This window comes from Podospora pseudopauciseta (genome assembly GCF_035222475.1).
Source record: "Podospora pseudopauciseta strain CBS 411.78 chromosome 5 map unlocalized CBS411.78m_5.2, whole genome shotgun sequence".
Classification (NCBI taxonomy): Eukaryota; Fungi; Ascomycota; class Sordariomycetes; order Sordariales; family Podosporaceae; genus Podospora; species Podospora pseudopauciseta.
Window position 1 is genome coordinate 947371 of NW_026946666.1, and position 18757 is coordinate 966127.

Consider the following 18757-nt stretch of genomic DNA (forward strand, 5'->3'; position numbering starts at 1 on the left):
ACCAAGGCGTGTACTCATTCCAGCAGGCCTTCGTACTAACAAAGCTCCCGGCCACAACAAGCACCACAAATATAATACCCACGCCCTCCACTGAAAATCCCATACTCTTCGCCTTGGGGGTTCTCATGATGGAGCTTATGTTGAACGAAACCATCAAAGAAGTCACGCGAAGCCAAGAGGTGCTATTGCTGGATACGTTCAACACCCGGTGCGGCAACAATTACTCTGATGCTGTCTGACTGTGCCTAGAATCTGACAAAAACTATGTGACAGGAGGTTGTCGTATGGATGATGTGGTTTTTAAGAGGAAGGCCTTGGCAGTTATGAACAGCGTCTCGGTATGTTCCTGTCCGGGGCCAGCCCCACTCCTCGGCGTGACACGGCAAGGCTCGGGCAACTGCACTCTACCCAGCTCCCCTTGCAAAGCGTCGAACACTACCATGGAGACACAATTACAACTGTTATGAAACGGTATTTTAGTGCACAGAATAGCAAGGAGCCAGCACCTTTGTCACGATGGGAGTGTGTGTCCGAGTGGGCAGAAAGTGAAAGCTTCCACGGCAGCACCACACCTACGGTGGGCAGAGTTGTGACTTTTCCCCCGACCGTTGAAAGCTTTCGACTCATATCCACTAAGTTGAATGTGTGCCGAGTATCTATACTTGAACCACAATCTTTTATTTATTAATACTGTCGAGCCTCCACCACCTAGGCACCTCTTAGTGGTGCGAATATGATCTGGACCGCCTGGATCGTCTCGCCTGGAAATCAACCGATTGGACGACAGGGTAAAGACCAGCACTCTGTGCAAGTGCCGAGATATCAAAGCCCCTACGGACAAGCATTGGATATTGTGATTAGATTAACCAGGATGTATCACCAAGATAATGATTGACACCCCAGCTCTCCAGTTGAGTTCAGAACTGGGTATAAACCCACTGTTGCCTGTCGGTAAGAGATCCGAGTCTGTTCCCTCCATCAGCCAAAATAATAATCCATCATTCAGAGAGGTTTCTAGCTACTCGTCACCAGACCGTCATGGCTTGGTCCATCCTAGCGCTCGCCGCGCTCTTTGTAGGCGCGGAAGCAGCCACCCTCGACCTTCGCCAAAGCGCCCGCGGTTCCGATTTTCTCCGCTTCAGCTGCTCCCAGCTCGTCGTCGAGCGCGCCGACCCCATCGTCAACCCTGGCCAGCTCTTCTCTCCTCATATGCACCAGATCGTCGGTGGTAATTCCTTCAACGTGACCATGGATCCAGCTACCATCGACCCTCCCAAGCAGTCCAAGTGCACCTCCTGCCGCATGGTCGAAGACTTCAGCAATTACTGGACCGCCTCCATTTACTTCCAGTCCCCTGAAAACGGAACCTTCAAGCGTATCCCACAGATGGCCAACGGTCAGCTCAATGGTACCATCATGGACCAGACAGGCGGCATCACCGTCTACTACATGCGCCCCTTCAGCGGGTCCAATAAGAAGACGACTGTCTTCTCCCCCGGGTTCAGGATGATCGCCGGCAACCCGGTCAACAGAAACAAGGGCACTGGTCCCCTAGTCAACTGCCATCGCTGTCTCGCCAAAAACGACCGGATAAGTGGCGGCAACGGAGCGCCCTGCGATAGGTCTGACACCGCCGAGTTCCCAAACAAGCCCTGCCCCGGTGGCATCCGAGTAACAACCATCTTCCCCTCCTGCTGGGACGGCAAAAACGTCGACAGCCCCGACCATCAAAGCCACGTCGCTTACGCCCCAGGAAACCAAGCCCTTGCCGGTGACCGCTGCCCTGCCTCGCACCCGGTGAGGATTCCGCAGGTCATGTACGAAGTCATGTATGACACTTCTGGCCCGTTCGCCGACCCAGACTACTACAAGAACGGGAAGCAGCCGTTGGTGTACAGCTTTGGTGACAAGACTGGGTATGGAGCTCATGGGGATTACTTGTTTGGTTGGGAGGATGGTGCATTGCAGAGGGCGATGGACGGGTTGGGGACGAACTGCTTTAGCGAGCAGTGTCCTGCGCTGAAGTTGCAAACTCCACAGGCGGCAAATGAGTGTACCAAGCAACAGCAGAGCCGGGAGGATGTTGGGACTAGTACTTGTGAGTTTGTTGAGTCTTTCCATTGGTGGAATTGATGCTAACGTGATCGTGTGTAGGGCTGAAGGAACTTCCCGGTGGTGTTCAGGTGTATTAAGAACGGAGTGCTTCGAAACTTGTCATGGCTAATGTATGGACTTGCTGGATTGTTCAGAGAAGAATGTATTCAGATTGGGATAACTTACCTATCTGTGTCTGTGATTCGTGGTGTCTGTGGTAGAACACGTGCGTAGACCGGCATGTTTTAACCGGTTTTTCGAGACAAAGGTTCAGCAGGCGACCGGCTTGCAATCGCCGGTTAGAGCCCCGCAAGGCAGCCATATAACTGGCTGGAATTGGAGAATTCCCACTGCGGGTTCTGAAATCGTGAGAAAACACACAAACAACCACAACATCACAACAAGCCCTCGCAAAGGCTGAAAATACACGCCTTTCGTGATAGTGGCTCGCTCATAGGCCGCACTTCACGAAAGACAGAAAATAGATACTATGGGCTCGCAAACCACATAATACACACCGTATCACCCTGACCAGAGGGCCAAAATAGGCTTGCACGCGTGCAGGACACCAAAAGTAAAAGAATAAAGAGTCGATGACCTGTCTAAGGTAAAATGCGAGCAAATGGCTACTTTTATACATGACCCCTAAACCCCCTGAGAGTCCCTCCTGAACCACACTGCCACCCATGGACCCACTGGCCATTGCCCACACCCCAGACCAGTACTTGACTTTTCCCATTCAGCATCAACAACTCCCTAGACCCAAAATGACCCTCCCACCACCCCCCGGACGCCTCCGTCTCGCCTCCCCAGAGAACATCCTCCGCCTAGGAGTTGTCTGCACCTCCGGCTTCCGCTACTCGGAGCACTTCATTTGGGAACGCACAGCCCACGACCGGCATCCCAGAAGCACAGTCACCTTTTTCAGACATGAAGTCGCCGAGTTCATCAAAAACCCCGAGTTCATCGCTCTCGTTGCTGTCGATGCCCACGACCCTGATGAATCCTCCAAACCCGAAGCAATCAAATTCGTTGACAACGGTTGGACACCGCCGCCAGCGGGGACACCCGTGGTAGTTGGCTTGGGGATTTGGAGACTGCAGCCTGGCTCCTCCAGAGTTGGAAGTATCAGAATGAAACGGGTAGGTATGCTCCTCGTAGGGATCAAGATTTCGCTGTTCTAATTGAAGTGGAATAGGCCCGTACCCGGAGTTACCGGACCATAACTTTAAGGGCCTTAAACCAAAAGCGCTCCAAGGCGTTCGAGGATGCCGCTATCGAGGTAGGTAAGCGGAACTCACTTGTACCTCTACACCCTAAAACAAAACAAGATCTAATAGTCTAGTACAAATACTTCGACAGCTTTTTCAATACAAAGCGTATGATGGTTCAGCTAGCCTATTACGGACGTAGTTATAGTTTAACGATTGCAAAGTGGAGTGTTAAGCTTACGGATATTAATAGTGATAACTAAAGAATATTAATTATAAGTATAGGTATTGAATTATTTTGCTATATTGAGTACAAATAAAGATTTTTTTAAAAAGGGTAACGATCGGAATTCAAATGGGGTTATTTCGTGATATTACAATATAAAGCGAAAGTTGAGCGGGATAGCTCTAGGAGCTAGATGATTTGATTGGGTTTGGGAAGATGAGAGTTGATTAACCTTCTGCAAGGTATATCGTTATAGGTATCTAAACGTTTAATAAATTTCTCTCCCGGCAAGTATATATTAGACCGTTGGTTATTCTCTGCCGTCGACCATTGGAATCCGTCATCATCCCATCCAGCTCCGCCGAGCCCTCAGGGACGTTCCCCTGGTTTCACCGTCCCGTTCTTGCCGGGGATGAGATACGCCAATATTTGAATCCCATCCGCGTGGAAAAATGTTAACCTTTCTGCACAGGTCGCCAGGGTCGAGGGTGTGACGTCTTGTTCGGGGACCGTGCCGCGGAGGGCGAGGAGATTCCATCGTAGTTGGTGCGCATGAGGAAGTAATTTAGGTCCCAGGAGCTCATGTCGTGGCTAGCCGTAACGGTGTGGATGATGTAGCCATCGCGGTCGAGGTATTGGCGGCAGGTGGAGGGGACGGAGGTGCCTTTGCGCTGACAGCGGTTGTACCTGTTGAAAAACTCAAGGGCGTGACCGCCAGCGACGATACCGGCTCTTTGGTCATGGAGGAGGGGAGTGGGGTGGTGTTTGGGAATTGTAGAGCTTGTGGCCCAGGACCTCGAGAGCAATGCCTGTCGCCAGGCCGCCTAGAGATCCGCCAACCTGTTGCTGCGTTAGCAATGTGCCTCTGGTCAGGTGCTGAATGATGGGGCTTGAAGCCTTACAATGACGAAATGCAACCTGTCGGGTTTCTGTGCTCCTGTTATCGTGTCGGTTATCGTGGCCATTGCTTACTCTCCAAAACAGCACAAGTTATGCTTTCCTTTGTGAATGGTCAAATACAGGGAGCGTATGGAATGCCTATCCATGACGGCATCCACCGAGAGCCCCCCACTTATTCATCCTGCCCCAGACTTGTGCTACCTTACCTACCCTAATCTCAACTGCCGGCTTACGACCTTTGTACCGTGTTCGGATAAAAAGTGTTGCTCCGGCTTACTCAAACCATAATCATTGTTCTCTTCTCTGTATGACTTCAAGTCTTGACCTCCCTCGTCCCACAGTTTAACGTGGTGCCCCCTCAGCAAGCTGAGCATTGATGTTTTCGCCAAGTACCCTTGCTGTGATGGCATCGCCTGATCTCTACAGAGTGGCTGAATGCTAGACTGTCACGAATCAATAAAGGCTCTCATTCCGCGGACAAAATGCCTTGGCCCTTCGTGTCGTTTGGGAAGCATTGAACCAGGCGGTGGTTGCAATGGCTTCAAAAACATCGTATTCCCTTGTCAAAGAAAGTGTGACGTTGGTTGGTCGGCGAATCTTTCGGCGGGATGCGTGTGACAGGCACCGAAGGCAGGTAGGGCTGAGGTTCAGCTCAGCTCACTCTTGGTGTCGACAGCTTATTTGGGCAAGCAGTGCTCACGGTTTGGCAATGCCACGCTGGTGTCTGCCGCGAATATTGCAGCGAACATGCAGTCGACAATTATGTGAATGCAAGCCCTCGCTTGTCAAGCAAACCATTGACAGAGGTGTTCTGGTGGTAGAGCCTTGAAGAATTGAGATATAAGTAACGTAGAGATCCTCGCCATGAGTCTGAAACAGCTACCAATATTCTAACATCTCACAAGATTTCCAGTGCATAAGAGTACTTTCAGTGGTGACCAGCATGGCAAACTTAAAGACAATTGTGGCTCTTGCCGTCGTGTCACTTGCTGGCATCAGCGCAGCTGCCGGATGTGCTGCTGACAAGTAAGTTCAAAGCATGACCCGCTTGGTAGCTACCCAGGCTGACACTGAAAACAGTTGCTACCGGGCTCTCTTTCCTTGCCCGTCTCCCTCGGCCGTGTCTGTCGCTTCCGCCTTCTGCGCAACCATCACAGCCTCGGGCACAACTGCCACCAACTATCCTACTCGGGCCACCAACGCCTGCGGGACGACGGCTGATCGGTACATCTCGGCCTGTCAGTGCGGCCCGACATGCTCCTACTCAACCCTTGCCATGGCGACTTCCTCATCGTCCACCACAAATGCCCCGGCGTGTGAGCCGCCTTCCACATCGACCACTTTCACGTCAACCACCTCCACAGCGCCACCTGCCTGCGAGTCAACCCCCGTCAACGGCAACCTCCTATACGGCGACTTTGAGTGCGATTTCACCCCCTGGAACCCCCTTGTATTCGCCCCATATACCGGCGTCTATGGGTACTCAGTCACCACACCCGGCTTCACCAAATTCAATTCATTCCAGACCCAATTCCTCGGCATTCCCAACTGCCCCACAACTTGTACATATTTGCGTCTCACATCCCCGGTCTTCCCAGTCACTCCGGGGGTCAAATACAAGTACACCTTTGCCACCTGGTTCGATGGGATATCCAGAGGGTTTGTGGGCACAAAGATCAACGACCGCGCCGGTAGGACTGTCAGCGCTCTTGATTACCCTGTCACGAATTGGCGATTCCATCAGGTTCCTTTCCAAGCCAACGCAACAGAGAATGAAGCTTCTGTTTTCTTTGAGTGGCTCAATGTCGAGTCTAGACTTGACAGCGTCACCTTTGCCCCCCTGAGCGCTTACTGCGGGAACACATCCCCTGTCGGCTTGCTTCCGGATGGAGAGTTTGAGTGCGGGTTGGGCGCCTGGACGCAGCAGAAGCCTGACCCTCAAGCCACTGCTGGTGTGGTCAACTTGGGTTCTGACAGCTTATACACCAACAGCTTTCCCATGGGTGACTACGCTTGGAGAGTGGTGTCACCTGGTGTTCCCAATCCTGCCAACCAGGAGTTGCATGTCAGTGCGAGGATCATCAGCGGGAGCATGGCAGTGACACCCGGGAAGAAATACTTGGTTTATTTTACGTCTTTTTTCAGCAACCGGACTGTTGGGTCTGTTGGGGTTATGATCAACAACTCGCCGATTTACACGAGGAACCCCAATGATGCTGCGCAGGGAACTCCGGCGGTGTTTTCTCCGAATCATATTATTTGGACTAACATGGCTGGGCTGACAAGTGTGAGTGTCAAGATTGAGGCGTTGGTGTTTGGGGCTGGGACGATTGCGATTGATAGTGTTATGTTTGTTGAGCTGAATGATGGGGTTGTGTAATTGGTGCCTAGGGGCAAATTCAGGATACTAGAGAGATGAGACATTGGGTAGGGCTACTTGTGATTGAATTGGCTCTTTCAGTAGTTTATGCTTGGGTGCCTAGTCAATATCAATTACTCGATCTACCATGAACCGACTTATTGTCCCGCGGTTATCAATCCTACCCTGTGTCACCAGCTTCCTGACACAGAGGAGCACAACAGAGGCAGGTGCTAAGACCTCCCAATTCCAACGCTGTGGAGTCGACGTTGCCACCACGGGCAGCGGGCAACACAGTCTTCGAGCGGGTGGATCATGGACAGTCAACCGGTAAGTCTTGCTGGCACTTGCCATACGTCAAGCACGAAACAGATATCTGTTTCGACAACACAGGAGCTTCCCGTCGCTCTGAGGAGTTTTAAGGACTCAACTTCGTCAACCCAAACTCTCCCCAAACCTCAACTTTCGTCTCACCACCACACCACTCATATCTCTACTCTTTCGCGCCATCGTCTATCAATTTCATAGCACTGTTACTGGCTCTCATTCTTTATTACTTTCGGTACCCCCGACGGTACACTTATCCAATCCCACAATGCCTTCACAGACACTCGCTTTGCTGGCTGGTGCCATGACGCTGGCCACCGTCGGTGCTCAGCTTCCAACATCGCCCATTTTGCCCATTCCATTTCCCCAACCACCATATCACGACTACAGTCCCACCACTGTTCCAACCGAATATGTCTGTGGAAACCAATTCATGACGAATATCGCAACCCCAACTCCACCGCCAAACCGACCGGAAGGGGAGCCAAAGAAGTCCAAGAAGCCCGAGACAGAGGAGGATGACAACTACGAACTCAAACCTGTCAAAACACACCGAACACGCCCCTTCGCCGCTCCCACGGGAAGGTTCAAGTCACTACAGTACCCCTACACTTCGGTAGGGCGTCACATGCATGTTCTCGAACGAACGCCCGCCGACTGCACATCCCAGACCTCTGAACTCACTGTTTTGGCTGCCCAACAGCCCATCTTCCCACCCGAGCTGCAAGATCTCGCCAAGAAGCACAAGGTTTGGTTCAGTGCCTGCGGTCCGACTTTTGAGAACGCTGTTGATTCATCGTTTGATCCCCAAGCTTTTACCCCTGCTTTCGAGGCCTGGTCGGATGCCCTCGCCACCAATCTGAGGAGATTGATGAACGCCTGCCACAGCTCACAAGAGACGGTTGACACCATCAATCGGGACCGGTGCCTTCGCGACTTGCTTGCTCAGCAAGCGCCCGTCATTCCCCTTGGCCCCATTGCGGAAGATCAGGCTACATTCACGACCATGTTCACCCTTGACATTCCTGTCCCAAGTTCTTGCCCGGATCCCGTCACCATCACCAAGACGTCGACGATGTCGGTCACGGCTACTGTCACTGTGGAGGAGAACAAGACCGTGGTGATAGATAAGATGGGGGAAGGTGTTCAGGGGGTTGCCGTGTCGCTGGGTGCATTGCTCACTGGCGTGTTGGCTGGGGCATTCATCTTTGCTCTCTGAGGTGGTGCTGGGGTGATAGAGTCCGGTATCAACATTGCGCAAAATCACGAGATGAGGCAGGGAAATGGGAGAACATGAGGTGTGGTGGCTTTGTAATACCTGTATTGTGGCATTCCTAATGAACAGTAATTCGTTTCTCTCGCGATACGGTGTCATCCTCGTGGTCATGATCGAGGTGGGTGATATCTGTTGTACTTCCATGTAAATCCTGGTAGCCAATACCATGAGATGTTCGTTTTGTTCAGTTTGGTTTGTTGATCTCGACTTGGTGGAACCGGGGTGAGGTTTGACTTTGACTTTTGCAGGGAACGTGGTGAGGCATGGTGCGAGGCGGGGGGTTGCTGCAGGGACGCGCTGGTGAAGAGGAGTTACGTGACAGGAAGTGGAATACTGGTGTGTTTAGCTGGGAGTGTTTTGAAGGGGAGGGCTGACGTCCGTGGGCGGGATGACGCTGGTTGATGGTCTTGAGCTGGTGCATGACAAACATGTGTGACGACGTACAACACGATATTGGGGATAATTCCTTGAATTATGAATTCCGTGGTTGCTGTGTCTGTATGATGGATGTTGACATATTTGCTGACATACTGATGTTGTAACCGAAAGTTCAGGGGCTCAGGGGGACCGGTCAACAGTGTCATCGTGCCAAGTCCGCAATTGTGTCTTGGCCGCGCCCACCCAAGCCCCCAGCGCTGAACTCAGCAATCGCTACAAATAAAGAAAGCAAGTCGGTGGTGTTCCGAGGTGGTACCTGTTGCAGATAAAGGCCATTATCGATCGAGGCAATGATAAATGCTATCTCCGAAAGTGCAGCCATCCAGAAAATAGGATGCCAACCCCTTCAAGGTTGTATAGTGTAGCGGTTATCACTCCGGATTCTGATTCCGGCAACCCCGGTTCGAGTCCGGGTACGACCTCTTCTTTTGCTGTCTTTTCACTTTTTCCTTTTTCCTTGCACTGTCCCAAACTACTTTGGCGCCTGTTCTCAACCCATAACGCTGTTCTCCGATCCAATTAAACTCCTTGTTTCTGATCTATTATGGGACTGCCAGCTGCCAGTTTCACATTCAGAAAAGTTGCACAAACGGGTGACTCACAATGGCACCGAGCACAATATAAACTTGCATTGAGGACATCTGTTTACCTTTGCACAAGCTTGAGAAAAAACAAGCTGCATGGCGCAGCGGAAGCGCGCCGGGCTCATAACCCGGAGGTCACTCGATCGAAACGAGTTGCAGCTAAACAGAATTTCATCAGGTATTTTTTTTGGTCTTTTTCTCCTTCCAGTATCACTTGTTCCCCTTACTGCCGTCCAACATAAACGCAGCTAGCGCTTTACAAAAGCCAACAGGTTAGGTATTCATGATCACAATAAAAAGATAAAAACACCCCGAGAGAAATTCCAAATAGTATAAGGTTCAAAAATTACCTGACTAAACTGTACTGGCGTACTGGTCTTATGTTTGCTTTTAACTGATGTACGGCCCAGCACCTATAAACCTCTGCAGGCCTGATCAGATAAAACTACTTTCCTTCCTCTCCTCTTTAGCTTGGATTCAGATAACTAAGTGTAGTAAAACAATAGCTTTGTCAGAACCAACCGACCGTGACAGGTGCACGGGTCTTCGCGGTGTGCTTTCGAATAGGCTGTTGTTCGGCCAGCGATTTAGCGAGCACGTTTTATTAAACATCAAGTCCTACCCCCGCTCGAATTCGGAACGTACGCCCAAATATTCAGCTTACAGGAGAGCTTCTTATCTTGTCCGGCCCCCATAAGTTTATGGTGCGTAAAGATCTTTGAGTAGAGGGATGAGCTTGCCCCAGCACCTTGCACTACAACTGGAAACAGTCCTACATTATAGCTAACGCTTCAGAACGTCGCTGTCGGCTATTCCAGGTAACAGCAAGGTCGTGCATGGCCTGGAAAGTGTCAGGATGCTTGTCACTGAGAACGTCGCGTCGCAGTTCCATCGTGTCAGGATGCTTTTCATCGAGAAATTTCCTCCGATACTCATAGGCTCTTGGATCCATATGTTCCTTCTCTCTCCAGCTCCCACGATTATATAGATAGTTCGATACTCGGGTTAAAGGCGTCCCTGCCTCGCTCCTCCCCGGCAATCTCTCTGCATATGACCGTCTCGAGCAATATCCTCGCCTCTCCCTCCATCATGCTAGCGACATTGATCACTTGTCGGCCACTCACAAGGCTGCCGCTGATTCGCTTATCACAATTCGTCCACAGTACCGTCGCTGCGGGGGTCCGGGGCACGACACCATACAGACTTTGCTTCTCGTCCGTGTCCTGATCATGGTCCCTCACGGGTCCGCCTCGATCCGCCCGATGGATGTGGAGAGGTCCGCTGACGTGACTTTGTGCACTGGTCCTACCTGCCGTAACACCTCCAGGATTTCAACGAGAGAGATATCTGGAGATTGGTCTTGGTCACGAAGCCCGGCGCGCCAACTTCCCCAGGCTTCTTCTAGACACCTTCGAAGCGGAAGAAGAACGATGAATTAACGGAAGATAGTTCGAATATCCCACTTTGCCAAGAAATTTGCCCGGAAAAATTCATGAAGGAAAGTAAAGTATTAAATTATAAAATATAATTTAGGTCAGCGCTATTTAACAACGAGAACGGTTAAGGTATAAAATTTATATATAACGTAAAACATTCGGATAATTCTATGAGAAATTTTGTGGTTTGGTAGGGGAAGTCTGGAGAGTTTGAGAAGTATAAAAGACGTTGTGGATAATATATTTTACCTTCCATTTCTTTTCTTTTTCATCTAACAATTCCATCTTTTACCTATTACCTACACCTATACCCAGCCGTAGGCCTATATCAACAAGATTCTCGGAGACAAAAACTTCCACGTGGAGAACACACCATGCAACACAAAAGAATACTTCAACCGCTGGTGCCTCCACATGGGCATCAGCATCACGGCGTTCGCCAGGAATGACAGGGAACTGCGTCGACGGGATGCTCTGTCATCTCGCCTCAGCGGCCGTGACATCAAGATTGAGACCCGGACTCCAGTCTGTGACATGTTTTCTGAGCGCTATCTCGGGGGCACAAATTGGAGGATCGATTGGACTCCCAGATAGATTGACGAGGTCATCGTTAAGAGCCAGTTTGACCTCGACCGGGCTGAAGAGATGGGAGCCATGATCGGGCCAGAGTTCGACAAGCCAAGACCAGCAAGAAAGCAACTTCGGAAAAGGGCAACTGAAGGAGGCATATTGAACCCGGAGGCCCTGATTCAATCGCCGGCATACACACTTCGTGCCGAGTCACTCGAGTTGGCTTTTCCCTGGTTGTTTCTCCAGCAGATGTGCTGGACGCTTTTGTTGGAGGTGAATGCAGCCTGTGAAAATCTTCCACAAAAGGTCTGGGGCAGCAAAGGTACACGAAACTGACTTCCCGTTGTTGGTTGGAAACATTTTCATGGCGGCGGAAGGCCCGGATGGCTCTTCTGACGGTGAGCCAAACATGGTGCCTATGAAGGCGGCTGCCATTTACTTTAATAAAATGTTGTCGGATACTCCCGATTTAATCCTTGTAGGCCTGAGGTGGGAGTGGCGGATGCCCATCGACTTTACTTTTAAGGATCTGAAGAGATTCGGGCGGATACTGTTGGGTCCGACTATTGAAAGTCACTTTGTGTCACACGGCAAAAGCCAACCACCCACAACCACCACCAACAATACTGTTAATACCACCGCAAAGAGGGGTAACTGCACGTTGTGAACCAGTCGTCAAAGTGAGGCAGACAATCAGAAGGCATGGCGGTTATCAAAGGAAGCCCACTGGCCCTGTATGATATTGAAGGACTTGGCAGCGGCCTGAGGCCAGCAAGGGCACGGGCCAGGCAAGGGAGGATAAAATACGCGTTCAGGATCACCAAGACTGTATTTTCCTTCTTCATCTTTCAATATCACGCTCTTCGAGGCCATTGAAGATTATTAGCCTGAATTGAACCATGAGTTCCAAGCCCTGATATTGCAGCCCTTGTCACACTTTGCATCATGCTTGTTGGGCCTTCTCCAGACTGCGCGGATGGCCATTTGTGCTGACAGATAATTTCGAAGACTGTTCCATATATACGGACGTGATGCTCTTGTATAGACACAGATTGCTTGAATTCAGGTGTGCTTTCCTTGTTGATTTGAAACTAGGTACCATGTGGTGGACTCTGGAGTTGGCATTGAAACTTGAGAACAGCCTTGATAATCTATAACCATGTCAGTTTGCTGTTCAACGCCACAGAACCTGGCCCAACATCACTACACTTACCTTCCCACTCTCTGTATCGGCAATAGCTCTCTCAATATCCTCAACAGGGTACACCTTGCTAATCTTGTCCACTGGAAACTTCCCCTCCTTATAGGCTTGTATCAACCGCGGAATGAACTGCCAGCCCCGACCTGTGTCAGCCTCTTCCTCTGATTCAACCTCATCTCATTCACTCACCTCAACAGGCCAAACCTCCCCCTCCACAACTCCAATCCACTTCTTACTCAACGCGAAGAACATCCCCACGTCCACCTCAATCTTCACCCCCGGCGCAGGGGCGCCCACACTCGCTGCTGTGCCGCCTTGCCCAAGACACTGAACCATATCCTGCACCACCTTCCCCACTCCCGTGGTATCAACCGCAAAGTCCGCCCCCTTTCCCTCAGTTATCTTCATCATCTCCCCCACCACATCTAGCGTTTCTTTTCCGTTGATCACCCACCTCGCTCCCATTTCCTTCGCCAGATCCAGCTTCTCTTGCACCAAATCCACCGCGATAACTGTCTCAACCTCCAAGATCAAAGCAGCGGCCATGAGAGCAGCAAACCCTACCCCTCCCATACCGAAAATAACCACTACATCCTCCTTTCTAGGTTTTAAGACATCCAGTATAGTCCCCGCACCAGTCTGATATCCACACCCCATTGGCGCCCAAATCCCCATTTCTTCTTCCGACATCCCCTTGATAGGAACCACACTCAGCTCACTCACCACTGCGATCTTGGCAAACGACGACTGTCCAAAGAAATGTCCCGATACCGGTGTCCCATCTTGCATTTGGTATGCCGTTGTCCCATCGTCGCGAACACACGACAGGTTAAGCGGTGGCATGAGCTTGCATTTTGTCGAGGGGGATTGCTCCAGGCAGTGGTGGCATTCATTGCAGGAGGTGAAGCTGAGGAGGACGTCATCTCCTATAGAAAGGGAACGGTTCTTGACCGCGGGACCGATGGCGAGGATGGTGCCTGTGCCTTCGTGGCCTGGGATGGAGGGGTAGGTTACTTTTGGGAGGGCGCCGTCACGGAGGAGGAAGTCCTGGCGTTGTTGATTAGTGCTTGCGAGCAATGGGGGAACAGGAGAAGAGGGGTTACGGTGTGGCATAAGCCGGAGTATTTTATCTCAACTAGAAGTTCGTTTGGGCGGAGGTTTTGTATGAGGACGGGGGATATGGTGAAGGGTGAACCGGGGGATGGAACGAGGAGGGCGGTGGTTTCGATGGGGAAGGTTGGGCCTATTTTCATTTTGAAGATTCTGGGAGGGTAATTATGTGGTTTTTGATCGTCGAAGGGTGAGGTATGTTGAGAAAAGGGGAAGTCTGTGGTTTTCCTGTTAGTGAGGCCACTTGAAGATTCGGGAAGGAGTGTAAGATGCTGGGCGCCGGAAAACATAATCCCCACGGCCATTATTATCTCCGTGACCCCATACTCCAAGCTTGCCTCCAATCATACCTCACATTCGCCCCTCAGTGACCGATGAGGTTAGTGTTGGTTACCCCTCCACCCCTACCACAAAATAATTGAGACAGTAAAGGAGGTTAACATACCTTGAAGGACAGTCCATAGGCCTCAAAGATAGTTAACAGGCCTCGCAAGATCGTTTAAAGGCTATCAATTAACATCTGAGGCATAAGGTAGTTCACAGTATAGTATGGGTTAACTTACTTGTGTCAATTATTTTGTGGTGAGGGTGCCCTTGTACAAATGGCAAGCCATGGTTGTGGTAACCTTCGGTGTGGCTGCATGAAGGCGTAACCTAAACTTACCTACTCAAAGAACATGAGCAAATAGCGTAAACGCTTATTTCTCAACAACTAGTGACTCTGATCATGTGAATCACCCACCGGGCTGACCCGCAGGAAAGTAAATATCTCTCCCGACGCACATGCAACTGGGTAGACCACAACCATCTTCACCAACTGCCACCCTATGGCGAATTATGACCGTCTGATATCTTATCTCTCTTCTTCTATCTATGCACAAAGTAAGTCTTGTCATATATACATCCGAACAGACAACCTCGTACTTCGCTTCAATGTTCACCAGTCCCAGTGCTGTTCCTCCGTCCTGGTGGAACTTTCCCAATGGCTATTGTATCATGGGTACTTGTACACCCCCGCCTTCCTATCCACCGCCTTGGAGAAAATCCTCCCAAGCTCGCAGTCTCCTCTCTCCATGTTGACGTAGGTGGGAGCATAGATGCGCCACGACCTGGCAGTTCCAACAGCACCACCAGGCAGCGTAACCAAGCAAGCCATCCACCAGTGTGTCGTGGCATCCTCTCGGGTCCATGTGAACAGTCCGTTTTCGTAGACCTTGACGTTTTGACCGGCAAACTCCTTCCCAGGGATAGTGGCGTTCCAGAGCGAAGCGTTACCAGCGAGAGCTTCGGTATATCGTAGGATACCGTCGGTTGGGTTGATGTACCAGTACTGGTGGCCGGGAACGTCGGAAGCCTATATCATTGTGTTAGAATCGTTACTCAGGTTGGAATATCAAGGAACAACAGACCATTTGCCCACCAGGAAGCAGCACCGTCGAGTTCTGGTAGGTCCCGCAGTTTGTGCCACCGGCCGCAGTGCAAGCATGGCACTCTCTAGCGTTGGCGCCCACAGCAAGATATCTCCCGCAGGCCTTGACGTTCAGGTTCTGGAAAGTCTTGCGCACGCCTGAAAACGTAAGGGTGAAGGGGCTCGTCGCTTCAGGCAGATCCTTAATCGTTTCGTCTTCACATGAGTACTGCTCTGGCGAGTAGCAGCCCCCACCGCAGGGCTTGGTCGGCAAGCTGAACGTAATCGGGCAGAGTGTCTTGTTGTCATAGCAGGCGTACTCGGATGGGTAGTAGCTCGCTTGGCCACACTTTGCTTGCTCTTCACCAAGTACCGACGTGGCGAGGAAGCTGGTGGCAAGTGCCAGGACGGCCACGATGCGCTTGACGGCCATACTGGCTGGCTTGGGTGTGACGGGAGGGAACAAGCTCTTGCAGTGGCAGGTTAAGCTCTGGGCAGTGGTGCTTGGCCATGACTTGATATACGTCTGGAGATCGTCGTGCAGGGAGTTATCTCCGTCATGTTTGCTGCCGGTTCCATATTGAACAATCTCGGCTGATGCAGGTCCAGACGGACCAACCGGGTCCGATGGTTCGGCGCGGACTGATTTGCGAGGTGCTGGCGATGGATGGACCAGACGGATAAATAGGGCTGATATAAACACACTTTGTGACGTTCCATGTCGACCCGCTCTCGGAACGTGATGCGCTTACTCCCGACGATAATTTTATCTCGGACCTCTGGACGTGTTCAAGTGATGTTGAGGAAATGGAATGCATCGAAGTGAGGCGTGGCTTGCTTCGCGGAATTTCGAATGAGCACCCATATACCTAGGTGCTACTGGGACGTGGTGACAAACATGGAGATGGCGCACTCGTGGGTCTATACAATGCCATTTAAACTTTCAGTACCAGCTTTACCTGTTCCTATCTCAGCTCTATCTTGTTCCTATCCCAGCAGTTGCAGTCGTGTAATCTAGCATCAAAGCCTTATAATTCAGCCATCGCAAAGATTAGATCGAAGCATATTCTGCGCAAAATCGAAGCTCATTACATTGAAAATCTTCAGAACGATTGCGTGTACCGATGCAACGCTGAGTAAGACAGAGGCAGCCAGTGCAGCTGAAGTTGATTCGGGAATCAGGAAGGCGGCATGGTGAGGCAGTGAAGTCTGCCTTGTCAAAAAACCACAACTCGGGCAGGAAATAGTATTCTCAAGTTTCATCCATTGCCAAAATATTTTCAGATGTGCAGTAGTTTTCACATTGAATTGTTTTGATGGAGCCTGACAAGCTTTGCCGCCGTTGCCAAAAGCTCGACCTTAGCCCACTCTTTTCCCAAGCACCTTCCCATGGAGAAGTTGTCCCACTGGTCTTTGTGGGGCAATATGTCTCGCGGGCCTGCGCATTGTGTCGACTTTTTGAAATTTACTGCGCTGGCGATGGCATGGGATCCGGCACCTTAATCTCTGCCTCCTGGAGATACGCCTCAAATTACGGCTGGAAGGAACCCGACGATGGCTTCGACTTCAGGATACTCGGCATTCTGCCTGAAGTCTCTAGCTACTCGCGTGACGAGGCGGCATTTCACAGAGCCCTGTTTCGACTGAGAGGATATATCGGAGAGCCTGTCACCAGTCCACCATCTTGGACAGATGGTACCATTGGGCCACGGTCCCTCGACCCGCGTGCCATCAACTACCCCCTCCTTCGCGCATGGCTCAATTATTGCAACCAAAAACATTGTAGAAAGACGGATTGCCAGCCTCTGAAAGTCGACAATCAGTGGCACTTTCGACTCATTGACTGCAAAACTCGCCTTGTCGTTGAAGCAGCGAGCCTCGGCACGCGATGTCCCCCCTTCTTGGCCCTCAGTTATGTCTGGGGTAAAGCCATACAACCACGTCAATTAGACTACACCCAGCCGCTACAAAACCTTCCTCTCACCATTGAAGATAGCCTCACTGTTACCGACAAGCTGGGTTTCCGATACTTATGGGTAGATCAATATTGCATTCGCCAACACGACGAAGGCGACAAGCATTCTCAGATTCGACTCATGGCAGAGATTTACGGATCAGCCCAAGCAACTATTGTGGCCGCAGCAGGATCTGATCCTACGTACGGCCTACCAGGTGTGAGCAAGACTCGACGATCGGCTCAACCACACGTCAAGCTTCGAAGCGGGTACTTAACCTGGTCTTATGGTTCAACCAAGGACGACATATCATCCTCTGCTTGGTCGACACGTGGTTGGACATACCAAGAAGGAGTGCTCTCGTCTCGGCGGTTGGTGTTTACGGACAAGCAAGTGTATTTCCAATGCGGGCTCAGCTCGTTTTCGGAAGCGTTAAATATTCCCTTCGATCGAGTAGGATCGGCATCCAACGATGACATGTTTCCCCGTTTCCGAACCGCACCATATTCACTTGAGATTGGTGACCGGATATACGAATACACTCATCGGAAACTCGGCAACGAAGATGATATTCTCAATGCCTTCCAAGGAATACTTGGCCAATTCTCTAACCACAAGCCTCCCATACACAACATTTGGGGTATTCCAGTCTTGTGTAGCCCGAAAAATTGGATCCGATCCCCTAAGGGCTTCTTGGCTGGTCTCTGCTGGAGCCTGGGGGAGCCACCTGATGGGGAACCACCTGCCCGCCGCCATGGCTTCCCTTCGTGGTCGTGGGCCGGATGGAAAGGTGTAGCCATACTGCACCCTCACAACGATGCAGTTCGCCCTGATAGTTTGGTGGAGAATGACATTTATGTTGCTTTTGAGAGTCTTGATCGAACTCGCACGGAATGGTCCGAACTAGGCCCTTCACTTCAGACTGGTGCAAGGAGTGACCAGAGCCAGCTTCGGGTTTTGGCTCTTGATTGCCACGCTTTTCTATTTGAAAACCAGGTATTTGATGTCATTGGGTTGAAGATGATGGGCATCAAAAACACGGGGATTGATATAGGTGATTTATCGTCAGATATCGATCGGGTTGTGGTCAGCGCTGACCCACCCGGCCTCATATATTCCCTAGATAAAGCCATGAGGTGGACTGATCATGAATTTCGGCAACAGCTGCTTGTTGGGATACCGATCAAATTGCAAACTACTTGGGAGGAAATGCCGCGGTTCTTTGTCCTGGTAATGCAGCAGAAGGCAGACTCGGACTTATACGAGCGTGTAGGACACTTTGAGTGGTCGGATCCGCGAAAGCTGTTCGATTTTGAGACCTTCTCAAGAAGTGTGGCGACAAGGCGGATGGTGTTGAGGATTGTATAATGCTACCATTCCATAATCCAAAGTGGCTCTGCTACCAAACTGCCCCGTTCATTATCCTGCCCAGTGCGTTGGTGAGACCCAGACACATCGTTCTCTAACCAGAACAGAGAAGAGAATCACTCAAATGACTAGACTCGTCCTGTAGGTTTGTGCCAAAACGTCTAGAAAGAGAGCCAGTTGTACCTACCAGACATGACGCATCCTGTCTTTGACAAGCATCATTAACAGAGGCTGAGCGGCAGTGGCAATTGGACACGTTGAGGATGATATCAGGAGATTATGAAGTCCCCTCAG

The 18757-nt window shown here is 50.9% G+C and overlaps 8 protein-coding genes and 2 non-coding genes across 10 annotated transcripts; 7 read left to right on the forward strand and 3 right to left on the reverse strand.

Annotated features, from left to right (window-relative positions):
* Positions 1–1038: 1038 nt before the first annotated feature.
* Positions 1039–2334, forward strand: QC763_500410 (uncharacterized protein; the record flags this gene model as incomplete). Its single annotated transcript, XM_062912646.1, has 2 exons — positions 1039–2098; positions 2155–2334. The coding sequence occupies 2 exons, from the start codon at positions 1039–1041 to the stop codon at positions 2190–2192; spliced, it is 1098 nt and encodes a 365-aa protein (XP_062764025.1). The 3' UTR covers positions 2193–2334.
* Positions 2335–2780: 446 nt separating this feature from the next.
* QC763_500408 (uncharacterized protein) lies at positions 2781–3507 on the forward strand (the record flags this gene model as incomplete). Its single annotated transcript, XM_062912645.1, has 3 exons — positions 2781–3240; positions 3293–3376; positions 3500–3507. 3 exons carry the CDS (start codon positions 2781–2783, stop codon positions 3505–3507), a joined length of 552 nt encoding a protein of 183 aa, XP_062764026.1.
* Positions 3508–3986: 479 nt separating this feature from the next.
* On the reverse strand, positions 3987–4496 carry QC763_500404 (uncharacterized protein; the record flags this gene model as incomplete). The annotated part of the gene is made up of 2 exons (XM_062912644.1): positions 3987–4340; positions 4434–4496. 2 exons carry the CDS (start codon positions 4494–4496, stop codon positions 3987–3989), a joined length of 417 nt encoding a protein of 138 aa, XP_062764027.1.
* Positions 4497–5315: 819 nt separating this feature from the next.
* QC763_500400 (uncharacterized protein) lies at positions 5316–6961 on the forward strand. The gene is made up of 2 exons (XM_062912643.1): positions 5316–5457; positions 5512–6961. The coding sequence occupies exons 1-2, from the start codon at positions 5375–5377 to the stop codon at positions 6809–6811; spliced, it is 1383 nt and encodes a 460-aa protein (XP_062764028.1). The 5' UTR covers positions 5316–5374; the 3' UTR covers positions 6812–6961.
* A 424-nt stretch (positions 6962–7385) lies between these two features.
* On the forward strand, positions 7386–8336 carry QC763_500390 (uncharacterized protein; the record flags this gene model as incomplete). The annotated part of the gene is made up of 1 exon (XM_062912642.1): positions 7386–8336. One exon carries the CDS (start codon positions 7386–7388, stop codon positions 8334–8336), a length of 951 nt encoding a protein of 316 aa, XP_062764029.1.
* An 845-nt stretch (positions 8337–9181) lies between these two features.
* Positions 9182–9253, forward strand: QC763_0082030. The gene has a single exon. It is a non-coding gene; the product is annotated as a tRNA-Gln (tRNA).
* Positions 9254–9505: 252 nt separating this feature from the next.
* Positions 9506–9577, forward strand: QC763_0082040. The gene has a single exon. It is a non-coding gene; the product is annotated as a tRNA-Met (tRNA).
* A 2796-nt stretch (positions 9578–12373) lies between these two features.
* On the reverse strand, positions 12374–13875 carry QC763_500250 (uncharacterized protein; the record flags this gene model as incomplete). The annotated part of the gene is made up of 4 exons (XM_062912637.1): positions 12374–12572; positions 12635–12751; positions 12812–13669; positions 13726–13875. The coding sequence occupies 4 exons, from the start codon at positions 13873–13875 to the stop codon at positions 12513–12515; spliced, it is 1185 nt and encodes a 394-aa protein (XP_062764030.1). The 3' UTR covers positions 12374–12512.
* An 851-nt stretch (positions 13876–14726) lies between these two features.
* Positions 14727–15925, reverse strand: QC763_500245 (uncharacterized protein; the record flags this gene model as incomplete). The annotated part of the gene is made up of 2 exons (XM_062912636.1): positions 15142–15925; positions 14727–15086 (listed from the first exon to the last, which is right to left on the reverse strand). Exons 1-2 carry the CDS (start codon positions 15571–15573, stop codon positions 14727–14729), a joined length of 792 nt encoding a protein of 263 aa, XP_062764031.1. The 5' UTR covers positions 15574–15925.
* A 531-nt stretch (positions 15926–16456) lies between these two features.
* QC763_500240 (uncharacterized protein) lies at positions 16457–18463 on the forward strand (the record flags this gene model as incomplete). The annotated part of the gene is made up of 1 exon (XM_062912635.1): positions 16457–18463. The coding sequence occupies one exon, from the start codon at positions 16457–16459 to the stop codon at positions 18461–18463; it is 2007 nt and encodes a 668-aa protein (XP_062764032.1).
* Between the last annotated feature and the right edge of the window lie 294 nt (positions 18464–18757).